We start from the raw sequence: 16,094 nt of genomic DNA, 5'->3' as shown, positions 1-16,094 counted from the left end.
TGGAATCTATGAGAACAATTCTTTCTTTCCAAAGCTTTGCACCTCCTCTGCTTCTTGATGGAGCAAGTATTTAGAAAAACTTACCTTTCTGAAAGTCGCCTCTGACAAATGAATCCCAAGCCGCCAAAGGCTTCCTATGAAAGGAAGTCGAATAGGTCCTGGTGGATAGGGTTTGCTTTTGCACGAACAGAATGTTTTCAAAAAGCGAAGACTCCTATATGGAATCATAATGATCCAAAATAATAGTTGTTGCAACATTATATTGCCTTCTCACTCTTTAAGTTTGAAATATCTGCTATAACACCTTTGAGGAGAAAGTTCTTCTCTGTTGGTTACTTGGTTTCTTTTGAGATATTGTTCCTTCTTTCTCTTGGTTGTTCTGCTATTATCAGCCTTTATATATCCCTACTTATTAAGACACCTTCTGACACCTCAATCAAGAAGCCCAGGAATGTAATTCTCCGTGGATGTTTGAGATAAAATTAATTGTCAAAGAGTCATGAGAAACATTTGATGAGATGCTTAATACCAAAGGTCACACTAACCCAATTCTGGCCTTGCAGGTAATCAATTATCAGTCATATTATTTAGGTGCAACTATAGGATATGGGAAATTGATATGATATGTGAATTTTATTTCCAGTGTATTCTACTGTTCATCATGACACTCTGAACTATCTATAAAATGATTTTTATATCTTAAGTTTTCGGGTAATATCTGTGGTTGTTTACTATATACCATTTCCTAATCATTCTATTTATGTAATTGATACTTGCAATTGTAAGCCTTGTTTGATATCACTCCTGAAAACAAGACTGACTTCTAAAACTATTGGACAATTCCAGGATATAACTTTCAGTTCACAACTTTGGGGCTATCATGGTTCTTCAACGTGATAGACATTAATTTGGCATGGCAAATGCATCCTGGTTAAAAAGCTAGTCTAAGGAGAACATCCCTTTATAGAGGTGGTTTTGTCTCAGAATCTACTGACCTCTACATCCATAGGTACCCCATCCTACTACATCTTAATGTCAGGGTTCCAAGTAACATCCCCAATGAAAGAAGACTCCAAGGCTTGAGTTTCCTCAAAGTTCCTTTTTATTGAAGATGTCCTATTGGCACATCTGGGAAAATCTGAATCTGAAAGTTTCCAAGTTTTCCCCACCCAAGTGAAAGTTCAAGTCCCTGCCCAGCACCATGTCCATCACATGGTCCAATCATCCACCGTCCAAACTGGAGACATCTCTTAGTCATCCGTCTCCAGGTGCCAGAGCAAGGTGTCCTTGACTCTCTGAGAAAGGAATGCTATTTTGACTACATATTACCCATACTCTATGCAATCCCCACTCCCATTTTCCCACAGAAGAAAATGTGGCAGGCCTGAAGGCCCAAATGTAAAAGATGGCTTCCGGGTCTGATACTTAACCTGTTTCTCCCCTGCAGTCTCTGGACTTTGAGACAAGATTTTCAGTATTTCTCCAAGATAGCCTGGGGTTGAGATGAATAAGAGATTCCAATACCATATACCATATTCCAATACCAATCAATACCATATTGATGAGACCAGATTGTCAGATGGCTTCTCCTATTGATCTCTATTGATTAATGAGGATGGGGAAGATCAATATCTTTTAAGCAAAAAATGCTTAAAAGATATTTTAAATAATTATGTGCCATCAAGTTAGCTCTTAGCAACAACATGGATAGACCTCCTGGATTAATGATTTTTTAAAAAATTTACATTTATATCCCGCCCTTCTCCGAAGACTCAGGGCGGCTTACAGTGTGTAAGGCAATAGTCTCATTCTATTTGTATATTTACAAAGTCAACTTATTACCCCCCCAACAATCTGGGTCCTCATTTTACCTACCTTATAAAGGATGGAAGGCTGAGTCAACCTTGGGCCTGGTGGGATTCGAGCCTGCAGTAATTGCAGGCTGCTGTGTTTTAATAACAGGCTATCTTACAGCCTGAGCCACCACCATGATGTTATCTGTTCAGTAGTGTCCAACTCTTGGCGATTCTATGGGCCAGGTCTCTCCACATCTTCCTATATTATCTATCTGCAATCTGTCCTTTTAGATATTCTTAATTTATCTCTCTCTCTCTCTCTTTGTGCATAAACACACACACACACACACACACACATACAGTATATATATCTATTCATTACACACACACAAACAAACACATATACAATCTCAAGTATTAAATCAAATTTCTAACAATACTATGCCAATGAATCTGAAGAATGACACAGAGCCCAGCAGATTGGAAGAGGTCAATCTACATTCCAATAACAAACAGAGGTGACTTAAAGAATGTACAAACTATAATTACAAACTATTTTACATGGAAGCAAAATAATGCTTAGGATCATTCAACACAAATTTCAGCCCTATATGGAAAAAAAGATGCCAGCTGGCTTTAGAAAAGACCGAAGAAAACAAATGTACATCGCTGATGTACCATAAATAATTAAGAACATGAAAGAAATACCAGAAATAAAATTATGTATTTCACTGATTATAGAAAGGCCTTCAATTGTATTGAGAAAAGCAACAAAGATTATTAGGGGAGTGGAGGCTAAAACATATGAAGAACGGTTGCAGGAACTCAGTATACCTGGTTTAATGAAAAGAAAGACTAGGGGAGACATGATAGCAGTGTTCCAATATCTCAGGGGTTGCCACAAAGAAGAGGAAGTCAAACTATTCTCCAAAGCACCTGAGGGTAGAACAAGAAGCAATGGGTGGAAACTGATCAAGGAGAGAAGCAACTTAGAACTGAGGAGAAATTTCCTGACAGTGAAAACAATTAATCAGTGGAACAACTTGCCTGCAGAAGTTGTGAATGCTCCAACACTGGAAATTTTTAAGAAAATATTGGATAACCATTTGCCTGAAATGGTGTAGGGTTTCCTGGCTGGGCAGGGGGTTGGACTAGAAGACCTCCAAGGTCCCTTCCAACTCTATTATTATTATTATGTCAAGCTGTGCAATGTGTTTGGAAAAATGGGAATCCCAAATATTGTCTTCATGAGGAACTCGTATACAGGCCAGAAATGCAGAGAAACTCAAGTTAGACAGGATATGGTGAAACTCACTGACTCCAGGTTAGCAAAGGAGACAAAGCTATATACTCTCCTCTTATACATTCAACTTACATGCTGAATATGTATTAAGAAAAGCTTTATTGGAAGAAGATGAGTATGGTTTAAAATTGGAAGAAGAAATACCGGTAACCTGCACAAAAACACAAAGGATTTGCAAGCTCTAGTATTAAATCACGAGACTCTGTTAAGAAGGATTGGAGGCAAGGTTATTTAGATCCTGTTGTTGTTTACTAAATATATCTGTTAATATAAGCATACCTATTTTTAATGATGTATTAGAATAAGAATTTCCAAAGTTATATTCTCAAATCCCCATACTCTTAGAGCAGTGGTTCTCAACCTTTATAGTGCTGCGATCCCTTTAATACAATTCCCCATGATGTGGCGACCCCAACCGTAAAATTATTTTCGTTTTGAATTTATCACGCCTGAAGCCATATTGGCTAGCGATCTGAACTGCTTGCGATTGCCTTGAGGACGGAGGCATTAAAGCGGAGACTCCTCCCCTATTAAGTTTATGGCGCCTGAAGCCAGATTAGGCTAGCGATTGGGAGTGATTGCAGCTGGCTTGAGAGGGAGACATCAGAGTAAAGATTTCTCTCTTTTTTAATTCATCCCGCCTGAAGCCGAATTTGGCTAGCGATTTGAAGAGCCTGCAGCTGGCTTGTGGAGTCAACCATTGGAGCGGGATTCTTCGACTCGCAAGTATACTTCCCATATTTCTGATGGTCTTAGGCGACCCCTGGCAAATCGTCATTCGATCCCCAACGGGGTCGCGACCCACAGGTTGAGAACCACTGTCTTAGAATAATCTGGTTCCCCTCTATGTGAGGTTTATTCATGGTAAGATTATTGATTCAGGAGGACCAGTTTCTTGGCTAGATTTACTCCTGTTTTGATTGGCTGTGTTAATCTTACAATGGGGCTCTAATGATCAGTCATGGGAAGGCAGAACAGTAGGGTCTCTAATTGATGATGATGTTATCCATTCAGTTGTTTCCGACTCTTGGTGATTCCATGGGACTGGTCTCTCCCCACCTTCTGATCTTGTGCTACTTCCTTGTGTTGCTCTATACTCTGGCTGCTATCAGCTTTTTTTTATATATATAAAAAAGTTTTATTTTTACATTCATGTCCAATAACATATTTAATGTACAGTTGTATATAATTAATCGGGCCTGCCTGGTCACCACCCCCTTCCTTTGACTCTCTTCCCTTCTCTACCTTCTTCTACTTTCCACAACCTTCCTCCCCTTCTCTTATCTACATCCTCTCCTCCCTCCCCCCTACTCCTGTCTTCTCCCTCTTCTATCCCTCTTTCTTCCTTTCCTCTTTCCCCTTCCTCCTCCTTATCCCCTCTTCCTCCTCTTCTCTTTCTTACCTCCTTCTCTCTTCTCCTTTCTCCCTTCCCACCATTCTGAAATAGTAGCTGGGCAGCCCCGACTTTATATTAATTATACATCTTCAATCATCCCTGTACATTAACCATCAATCCATTTTCTACCCTCGTCCCCCCCTTTATTACCCTCCCCCTTACCCCCCCCCTGAGACTTCCCAGGACAAAATGCGGGGTATCATAACTAACAATCATAATCCAAAATAAATCTTAAATTATAATCTCTAGTCACTCCACCCGTCATCACACTCTCAATTCCCCTCTCCTTTAAACATATATCTAATACAAAACAATTCCTAAATTTACTCATATGCTATTTGATATTTTTTGTCGGATACTTTTTTTTTTTTAATTTACATTTATATCCCGCCCTTCTCCGAAGACTCAGGGCGGCTTACAGTGTATAAGGCAATAGTCTCATTCTATTTGTATATTTACAAAGTCAACTTATTGCCCCCGCAACAATCTGGGTCCTCATTTTACCTACCTTATAAAGGATGGAAGACTGAGTCAACCTCGGGCCGGGCTTGAACCTGCAGTAATTGCAGGCTGCCGTGTTCTAATAACAGGCTTCTAACAGCCTGAGCTATTATGGCCCTTTTGAATATAGTCAATCCACATTTTCCATTCTGAAATATATTTTCCTTGTGTATAGTCTTTCAAATACGCAGAAATTTTTGCCATTTCTGCCAAATTTGATACTTAAAGTGTCCATTCTTCAATTGTAGATAATTCTTCTTTCTTCCAATATTGAGCAATCAAGAGTCTTGCGGCTGTTATTAAATTCAAAATCATGGCTGCTATCAGCTTTGATGGTGTCCAGCCATTGTGTTCTTTGGTCCGATTTTCTTGTACCACTAACTCTTCCCAAAATAATTGCTTTCCCCAGTGAATTTTCCCTCATGAAATATTTAAAAAATCTTACATTCTTCTGTCCATAATAGCATACCTTATGTTGCTGGGCTTGAAATTCTTGATATGGATAATTTAGAATTGTGATGCTTGCGGTCAGACTTAGGTATTGCATATAAAATTGTACACAGTAACACTTTGCTTGTAAATGACTTTCTTTTCTTTTTTTTATTTACATTTATATCCCGCCCTTCTCCAAAGACTCAGGGCGGCTTACAGTGTATAAGGCAATAGTCTCATTCTATTTGTATATTTTACAAAGTCAACTTATTGCCCCCCCAACAATCTGGGTCCTCATTTTACCTACCTTATAAAGGATGGAAGGCTGAGTCAACCTCGGGCTGGGCTTGAACCTGCAGTAATTGCAGGCTGCTGTGTTCTAATAACAGGCTTCTAACAGCCTGAGCTATTATGGCCCTTTTAGCTTTAATCATAACGTAATGTGTGTGAACAACCACTTTAAATTTAATGTAAACTGCTCTAAACATAATTGTAAAAAATTGAATTTTTGTAACAGAATTGTTAAAATCTGGAATATTTTACCTGATTCAGTTGTCTCAGCCATTAACTTTCATAGTTTAAATTTAGTTTAACTTCTTTGGACTTCACTCCAGATTTAAGAAGTCCCTAAGGGGACATGCGTAGGGGTACTATCCTCCCTGTCACATTTTAATTTTCTGATTTTGTTTGTTTGAATTTGTAATTTTTGTTTGACAAATGAAAAATAAATAGTGCATATTTTTTAAAAAACTGGTAGTGTTTGGAAGAATACATTCAGTTTTATCACAGAGATTCTACCAGGCAGTAACCCTTTCTTAATTTTAACATGATATGATATCACAAATATTAGATACAATCATACACAAATATTTAAACTTTTATGCAGTCTGAAAGCCAGTTTTCTCACTCAATTATTTTATCTTCTGTACTCATGTTTTTTGCTAATATTTTAGGCATCTATTTATTTTAAATTCAGATAATGTAACAAGGTTGCCACTGAATAGGTGTCAGCCTCCACTCCAATCTTCACTTCTATATGTGCATTTTATATTTAGTAGTTAAATATAACTATTTAACTATTTAACTTATTAAACTATTTAACTATTTAAGGGGCGTGCATAAGAGCACAAAAGTGCCTACCGTTCCTGTCCTATTGTTCCCTTTATTATATCAAATTAATATAGCTAATGCATATTCTTTACTTATATCTATATATATTTTCTTCATGATATGTTTTTTTTACTTATGACAATGTTTATGTATACTGTTATGACAAAATTAAATAAATGCTCTCTAATTGTTTATTAATCTTCTCATAGTTCCCATCACCAATCTCTTTTCATTTATGACTGTATGACTATTATTTGTTGCTGGCAATCCTTTTGATTTATATTGATATATTGACCATCAATTGTGTTGTAAATGTTGTACCTTGATGAACGTATCTTTTCTTTTATGTATACTGAGAGCATATGCACCAAGACAAATTCCTTGTGTGTCCAATCACACTTGGCCAATAAAAATTCTATTCTATTCTATTCTATTCTATTCTATTCTATTCTATTCTATTCTATTCTATTCTATTCTATTCTATTCTATTCTATTCTAAATAAAAAATTGCAATGTTATTATGTTTGATGTAGAATAGCTCATGGACTTAAGGTGTATTACTATCCTATTCAGGTTAAAAGGAAGAGGGCCCTTTAAGAGTGTCGTCTGACATAAAGTGAAGAAGGGGGGAGGGAGGAAGGGTTTGAAATCAACTTGAAGCCAGATGCGCGGGGCTTTTCAATGAAACCTGCATTCCTGACATGATAAGCAGCTGGAGACCTTCAGAAGAAGATTAAGGGGGGGGGCGCGCGAGAGGGAGCTTGCATTGGCCCAGTCCTGCCTGACCTTTTGGGGGGAGGAGGGACTAACGAGGGGATATGGGATGATAGCCATATTTTGTCTCAGATTCACCTTTACACGGCCGTAGTCCAGATGTATTTAGTAAAAGTACTTTTCTTTATTTTCAAATGAAGTCAAGGTGTTTTCTTTCCTAAATATAATCAGAGACAGTCTGACAATAGGATCATCTGATGACATAGGTAGCATGAGCATGCTGCTGAGATCTAGTTATAAACAGGACCTGGGGTTAACCAAGCAATGTAGACAAGGTGATATCTGGAGGCTGTTGGATGGGAAAAAAAATAAGTTTGGAGTTTATTTAATTATCGAATTTATATTGCTGCGTATTCACCCACGGCGACTCAAGGCGGCTTACAGATTATAAAACCACATTTAAAACTATAAAAACTAACACAAAGAATAAAATAAATTAATATAGTACAATATAATAGAATCACCCCTCCCCCACCTCCCACCTCCCGCCCTGGTGACAGAAGATCACACGAGCCCTTTTATGGGCTCCATCCTGCTCTTGGTTCCCCGGGCCTGCTGGCAGAACCAGGTCTTCAATGCCTTCCAGAAGAGTATTAGAGTGGGGGCCGTTCTGATCGCTGGGGGAATGATGTTCCAGAGAGAGAGAGCCACCATGGAGAAGGCCCTTCTTGGTCCCATCAGATTTATCTCCCTTGGGGATGGGGCCCGCAACATTCCCTGCCTCCCCACTCTGATGGGTCGGGTAGATGTGACCTGCAAGAGACGGTCCCTCAGATAACCTGGTCCCAAGCCATGAAGGGCTTTAAAGGTGACAACCAGCACCTTGAATTGAACCTGGAAGCAAACCAGCAACCAATGCAGCTCCCGCAGGAGAGGTGATATATGTGTACACCGGGGCCTGCACAAAACCATGCGGGCTGCTGCATTTTGCACCAACAGGAGCTTCCGGATGCTCTTCAAGGGCAGCTCCATGTAGAGCGCATTGCAATAGTCAAGATGGTGTAGGAAGTTAGCACCCACCCCTCTCCTAGAAGAATGAAATATTTTAGGAAATATTAAAAAAGGCAGAATATATTTCCCTGGATGAGAAATGGAGAAACATGTTTTAAGGACAAAGCAGCTCCCTGCAGCTTCCTGCCTCCCCACCACCTTTGTCAATGGACCGTTAAGGCCTCAGCCAAGCTCACTCATTCCCCCACCTTTGTCAATAGGCCAGAGGCAGAAACTCATTCTCCCCACCTTTGTCAATGGGTCTGAGGCAGAAACTCATTCTCCCCACCTTTGTCAATGGGACCATCATCTGCAAGACAATAGGACCCATCTAGCAACAGAAACTCACCACATGACACCTGGGAAGTTTACATCAGCCAGCAAGGCTAGCTAAGACCCCCACCCCCTGGGAGTCTGACAACCAATCAGGACACTCTTCCTATACCCCGGGAAGTTCAAAGCTCAGAGAAAGCATAAAGCCAGGGAGCGCTCAGCTACTCACCTCTTTTCTGTTGAGGAACTCAAGCCATGTGATCCTGACCACCATTAAATCATCTTTCCAAGCAGCCTCCATGTTTCCAGTGTCTTTCCCCCCCTTGGAACTGAACCCAGATGGATGTTTTCTTCCAACTACGGGAAGTGACTAGGGCATGAGTGACTGTGAGTAGGGACTGTTGGTCCAGGAAAGGGCATAACTGGAGCACAACCTGCAGTTCTGCTGTCGGAAGAAATATCCATCTGGGTTCAGTTCCAAGTGGGGATAAAGACACTGGAAACATGGAGACTGCTTAGAAAGATGGTTTAATTTAATTAAAAGAAATTTAATAAAATAAATTAATGGTGGTCAGGATCACATGGCTTGAGTTCCTGAACAGAAAAGGGATGAGATATTGTGCGCTCTCTGGCTTTATGCTTTCTCTGAGCTTTGAACTTCTCGGGGCACAGGAAGAGTGTCCTGATTGGTTGTCAGACTCCCAGGGAGTGGGGGTCTTAGCTATCCTTGCTGGCTGATGTAATCTTCCCAGGTGTCATGTGGTGAGTTTCTGTTGCTAGATGGGTCCTATTGTGTTGCAGATGATGGTACCATTGACAAAGGTGGGGAGAATGAGTTTCTGCCTCTCGCCCATTGACAAAGGTGCGGGGAGGCAGGAAGCTGCTTTGTCTTTAAAACATGTTTCTCCATTTCTTATCCAGGGATATATAATCTTCTGCCCTTTTTAATATTTTCTAAAATATTTCATTCTTCTAGAAGAAGGATGGGTGCTAACTTCCTACACTGCAAAGGCCCTCCTGGCCATGACCGCCACCTGCTCTATGAGCAGGAATCATGAGTCCAGGAAAACCCCTAAATTACGTACAGGGTCTGTTTGGGGTAGGGCCACCCCATCCAAGACCAAAGGTGGCAATTCTCCCTGAGCCAGCGAACCCCAAATATTTATTCGTTTTTTAACACTAATAAAACTGACCAGCTCTTTGTTTATGGACCAACCAGTTCCAAAAACTTCTAAACTTTTTCTTTGTGAGACTGCACTGTTCAAGAAGCATGTGCCAGCTGTAGTCAGGAAGGCTTTTTCACAGATTTATCTGATATGTCAATTGCACTCTTCCTTGCATTGGGAGGTCCTACCCATATCGCTTAATCACTTTGTGTATGAATTACTGCATAGGACTCTACATGGGAAGTTCTGTGATTCAGAGCAAACTATCTTTTTGGTTCAATATCTGATTTGTTTAAACACTGACTCTGTAGTCTGCTTTGCTCACAATAGGTAATTCCTTTGGTTGAAGGTATAAGCTTTTCAATGACTCATTGGCTCCTCCTTAGAACATACTTTGTTAATCAGTGCATCTCAAAATCCTTCACCTGCTCAAATTGTTTTCCCTTGCAATCATTACCTAAAGTCACTCACAAGTCATGGTGGTCAGTCAGCTTTCCTAGTTACTTCCTAATGTTGTCTTTATTCCGGAGAGCCACCACTTCTGCATTCATTCTAGATCAGGGGTCTCCAACCTTGGTCCCTTTAAGACTTGTGGACTTCAACTCCCAGAGCTGGCTGAGGAACTCTGGGAGTTGAAGTCCACAAGTCTTAAAGGGACCAAGGTTGGAGACCCCTGTTCTAGATTACAAGATTATGATAAAAATATAAAAAGTAAAAGAAAGCCTTATGTTGCTTGGCCCTCACATGATATCACATCATCAAGCCAAAGAATACTGTATTAATTTTCTTTCAGTTAATTATGAGATGCCTTAATAAGGCTAGAAAAGAATTGGGATCTTCTAAAACTTCTTATTTTAAAAAATATGTATAAAATAACATAAATGCAAATTTATACAGTATAAGGATGAGTATTTATTTATTTATTTATTTATTTAATCAAATTTATATACCGCCCTATCTCCCGAAGGACTCAGGGCGGTGTGTGAGTAGCAACCCAATGCTCCTTTTCACTATATTTTTTTTTTAGCAATACAATGTCAATGTTTTCTCACTTTTATAGGCTCACTTTTATAGGTTTATTTCCAATCCCAATTAAAAAACTAATGACCTTAATGAGAACAAATGCCTTCAGCAGGCATTTGTTGAACACAATGAAGAACTGAATCCTTACAAAGAATTTCCCCAAGCAGATCCAAGCACCTACAGAGAAAATAAAATAACAGGAGAACAATAGTAATAGTAACATTTACTGCCTACTCATTGATCATTTACCATACTTGGCAACATTCAAAAAATGGTTTTTCAAACTGGTGGAGCAAGACCTCCTTAACTCAGTAACTCCTGTCAAATAACAATAATAGAGTCTGCTGGAGTGGGTGGTTATAGTAAATTTCAGGAAATGAGCAAACAAACCTATGAAAAAATGTACCAGTTCAAAGTCTTATCTAGTACAAGCTTCTATTTGAATCATGGAAACCAGATATAATGGGAGGCATCAATGGGGAATGATTACTGCAATTCTTTATTTCTAATCATTTATGTAGCCACTGTTTTCTCTTATTTTTCTCCTACTTTTTTTACCCAGTAATATTCATTAAAAAGGTAAAGGTGAAGGTTCCCCTCGCACATACGTACTAGTCGTTGCTGACTCTAGGGGGCGGTGCTCATCTCTGTTTCAAAGCCGAAGAGCCAGCGCTGTCCGAAGACGTCTCCGTGGTCATGTGGCCGGCATGACTCAACACCAAAGGCACACGGAACGCTATTACCTTCCCACCAAAGGTGGTCCCTATTTTTTCTACTTGCATTTTTACGTGCTTTTAAAACTGCTAGGTTGGCAGAAGCTGGGACAAGTAATGGGAGCTCACCCCATTACACGGTAGCACTAGGGATTTGAACCGCTGAGCTGCCGACCTTTCGATCGACAAGCTAAACGTCCTAGCCCCTGAGCCACCGCGTCCCCTAATATTCATTAGAATCATCCATATTATAGGACTGTCTTAGGCTGAGAAGTTGCCAGCATCTGACTCTGCTTCCATACAAGGCAACCATTTCTTGAGGCTGAATATAATCCTGAAACCAGATCAAGAACTATCTATACATCCTTGGAATATACACTTATTAATATTCTATCTGAAGTATTCTCTACTTCATAGAGGAATTGCACTTCCCAACCAAAAGTTGTATGTCATTGTCACCTTGGATATCCAGATAAGTTGCTCTGAGTAGCAATGTCCATTGCAAAACACTACCAGTTGTGTCCCAGGAATTGTGAGGTCAAGAACACAATGAGTCAAGCTGTTGTCATCAAACGTGGAATTTGGATTATCCTTGCTCTACAGTATAGTTAACAGTGAGAAAGGTGAAATGTCATTTGTAGACATTTTCCTATTATTACCACTTCTTTCCCAAACCTAACGTCTTCCCCCTTTCTAGTTCATGGTCCATTTTCTCCATGGAGATTGAAGTTGTAATCTAAACCGTCAGCATGGAACAAAGCTAGAAACAGTGAATATAAAAGTAGGATATATTTGTGAAATACAAATTATATAACTTCAGTCCAGGGGTGAAATCCAGCAGGTTCTGACAGGTTCTGGAGAACTGGTAGCAGAAATTTTGAGTAGTTCGGAGAACCAGTAGCGGAAATTTTGAGTAGTTCAGAGAACTGGGAAATACCACCTCTGGCTGGCCCCAGAGTGAGGTGAGAATGGAGATTTTGCAATATCCTTCCCCTGCCACGCCCACCAAGCCACACCCACAGAACTGGTAGTAAAAAAAATTGGATTTCACCACTGCTTCAATCCAACTAAATATTTGGAATAATTTAGACATCTTGGCTCAGCTTTTGCCAATCTGAAGAATTGACAAAACTGTACAAAACTGCAGGGGAAAAAAAACACCCCTATTTCAAAGTTGCATGCAGAACTTATTATTTCTTTTATTACTTCAAAATAATGTGATCTTTTTCTCTTCTGGTGGGGAGTGAAAGATCCTTTGCTCGTCTAAGCAGGAAAGCAATTAACCAATCAAGCCACTGAGCTCTGGGATGAAAGGATGTGGCTTTTCAATTGATGCTTCTCTTTATTAATCATAATTTCTATCTTTATAATCATATATGAGTATACAACAGAATGTCAAAATTAGAAGGGACCTTGGAGGTCTTCTAGTCCAGAATTCCCCAGCGTTTATGGCTTTGTGGACAGGCGGATGGGAGAAGGGACAGTTCCATGCTAGTGGCTGGCAAGCAGACACGTAACTCCATTTACATGAGGAGCATGCACACACACATGCTGCTCACATAAATGAACTGTGCGCATGCAAGCTTGCCCACTGCTTGCACAAGTGAGGATATACATGCGCATGTGCTCACTCGTCAGCTGTTTCCACGGCCTGTTTGCAAACTCCTCACGACTCACTAGTGGGCTGCAGTCCACAGGTTGGGGATCCCTGTTCTAGTTCAATCCCCAGCTCAAGCAGGAGACCCTATGCCAGGGGTCTGCAAACTTGGCTCTTTTAAGACTTGTGGACTTCAACTCCCAGAGATCCTCAGCCAGCAAAGCTTCCTGTAAAACCTTCCTGTAAAAGACTACTTCAGCTTCAATCGCAATAATACAAGAGCAAACAATAGATTCAAACTTAATGTTAACCGCTTCAACCTTGATTGCAGAAAACATGTTTATTGGACCCGTGTCCCTCCTGGTTGGTACTGGCCACATGGGAGGTGACACGAGGCTGGCTCCTCGGAGTTACCAATGCTTCCTTGTTGGGGGACATTTTCCCCACTGCCTTGAAAGAGGCGGTGGTGAGGCCCCTCCTCAAGAAGCCTTCCCTGGACTCAGCTGTGTTGGCGAACTATCGTCCAGTCTCCAACCTTTGCTTTTTGGCGAAGGTTGTTGAGAGTGTGGTGGCATATCAGCTACCCCAATACCTGGAGGAATCTGTCTTTCTAGATCCATTCCAGTCTGGCTTCAGGCCTGATGTTCTGTTTCCCTCCCCCAATACTCCCAACAAAGAGTCAGTCAAAGGCCTTCTCTTCTAATTTATTTACATAGATAAATGTCCTGGCCACATCTACCCATGGGCCTGCCAAGTCTCTGGAGATAACGAGGAAATTATAGATAAGGCCAGAATTACTCACGAATATATTCTTCCCTCCATTGATACAGTTTGCCCGTGCAAATTCATTCTTTGTCCAAGACAAAAAACCAGGAAGTCCCGCCTCCTATTTATAGTCTCTGCAGATGTCACTGCATGACCATCATTCTTTGGCTTTGTCCTAACACTTCCTCTGCTGCGCGCGCCGGTCACGTCTGCGCAGTCTTGCATCACTCCAAAACTGTTCTTGGGACGTTGCCAAATCAGAAGGCTCAGGAGAATCAGGCCTTGCCGGCCCCTCCTCCTCCCTTTGGGTGGGTGCCAGGGAGGGAGAGGGCCCAAGAGAAGCAGGCCTTGCCAGGTCTTCTCCCTCACTTTCTGAATCATCTGAGTCCAGGAATCTGGGTCCAGGAACCTGGGTCACAACACCTGGATATAGCACTGAAATGGCTTTGGTCATGTTGGTGGATGACCTCTGGAGGGCGAGGGCCAGGGGATGCTGGTCCTTTTAGATCTCTCGGCGGCTTTTGATACCATCGACCATGGTATCCTGCTGTGGCGGTTGGAGGGATTGGGGGTGGGAGGCACCATTTATCGGTGGTTCTCCTCCTATCTCTCTGACCGTTTGCAGACGGTGTTGGCAGGGGGGCAGAGATCAACTTCTAGGCGCCTCACTTGTGGGGTGTCACAGGGGTCGGTTCTCTCGCCTCTCCTGTTCAATATCTACATGAAGCCGCTGGGTGAGGTTATCCGTGGTTTCGGGGTGCATTATCATCTGTACGCTGATGATACCCAGCTGTACATTTCCACCCCAAACCACCCCAACGAAGCTATCGAGGTGATGGACCGGTGTCTTGAGGCCGTGCGGGTCTGGATGGGGAGGAACAGGCTCCAATTCAATCCCACCAAGACAGAGTGGCTGTGGGTTCTGGCGTCCCGGTACAGTCAGCTTACACCTTCGCTGACTGTTGGGGGTGAAGTTTTGGCTCCCAGGGGAAGAGTGCGCAACTTGGGCGTTCTCCTGGAAGATTGGCTGTCCCTAGAAGAACATCTGACGGCCGTCGCCAGGGGAGCATTTTATCAGGTTCGCCTGATTTGCCAGTTGCGCCCCTTCCTTGACCGGGACTCCTTACGCACGGTCACTCACGCCCTCGTCACTTCTCGCCTGGACTATTGCAATGCTCTCTACATGGGGCTCCCTTTGAAGAGCACTAGGAGGCTCCAGCTAGTCCAGAATGCAGCTGCGCGGGTAATAGAGGGAGCACCACGTTGCTCCCATAAACACCTATCTTGCGTGGCCTGCACTGGCTGCCGGTAGCCTTCCTGGTGCAATTCAAGGTGTTAGTGATCATCTTCAAAGCGCTCCATGGCTTAGGACCAGGTTATTTACGAGATTGCCTTCTGCCACCGATAGCCTCCCAACGACCTGTGCGCTCCGATAGAGTGGGCCTGCTCCCGGTGCCATCATCCAAACAATATCGCTTGATGGCCCCCAGGGGGAGAGCCTTCTCTGTGGCAGTACTGGCCCTTTGGAATGAGTTACCTCCGGGGTTACGCCAACTCCCCAACCTCCGAACCTTCAAGTGGGAATTGAAGACTTTATTATTCAATCGTGCGGGACTAGCCTAAGTGTATTTTAATTAATTTATTATAATTTTAAATTTTAAAGGGTTTTATTGGTCTAGGACCGTTTTAGTGAATTGGCCTATTAAATATTTCATTTTAAATTTTAAATCTGTTATTTATATTTTGTATTTTCTATTGTTTTTAAAGATGGCTGTAAACTGCCCTGAGTCCTTCGGGAGAAGGGCGGTATAGAAATTAAATTATAAATAAAAAAATAAAATAAAAATAAATATGACTTCTGTAACAGAGTTGTTAACGCTTGGAACACACTACCTGACTCTGTGGTCTCTTCTCAAAATCCCAAAAACTTCAACCAAAAACTGTCTACTATTGATCTCACCCCATTCCTAAGAGGACTATAAGGGGCGTGCGTAAGAGCACAAAAGTGCCTACCGTTCCTGTCCTATTGTTCCCTTTCATTATATCAAATTAATATAGTTGATGCATACTTTTGCTTATATATATGTTTTATGATGTGTTGCTGTTTTATATCAATGTTTGCGTATACTGTTGTGACAAAATAAAATAAAATAAAAAAAGTCTTAAAAGAGCCAAGTTTGCAGACCCCTACCCTAGACCATATCAGACAAACGGCTATTCAATCTCTTCTTTCAAATCTCCATTTTCTCCATTGG

At 41.4% G+C, this 16,094-nt stretch overlaps 1 protein-coding gene across 1 annotated transcript in view; it reads right to left on the bottom strand.

Moving 5' to 3' along the window:
- The window catches only part of LOC131200726 (cytochrome P450 2J2-like), a 57,471-nt gene extending 57,126 nt beyond the window's left edge, over window positions 1–345 (bottom strand). Inside the window, exon 1 of the mRNA XM_058187922.1 lies at window positions 85–345. Coding sequence (XP_058043905.1) covers window positions 85–258 — 174 coding nt within the window. The 5' untranslated portion in view covers window positions 259–345. The remainder of the gene's footprint in view (window positions 1–84) is intronic.
- Between the last annotated feature and the right edge of the window lie 15,749 nt (window positions 346–16,094).

The sequence above is a fragment of the Ahaetulla prasina genome, chromosome 6, assembly GCF_028640845.1.
Source record: "Ahaetulla prasina isolate Xishuangbanna chromosome 6, ASM2864084v1, whole genome shotgun sequence".
NCBI classification, from domain to species: domain Eukaryota; kingdom Metazoa; phylum Chordata; class Lepidosauria; order Squamata; family Colubridae; genus Ahaetulla; species Ahaetulla prasina.
This window is presented reverse-complemented; position numbering and strand designations above follow the sequence as displayed.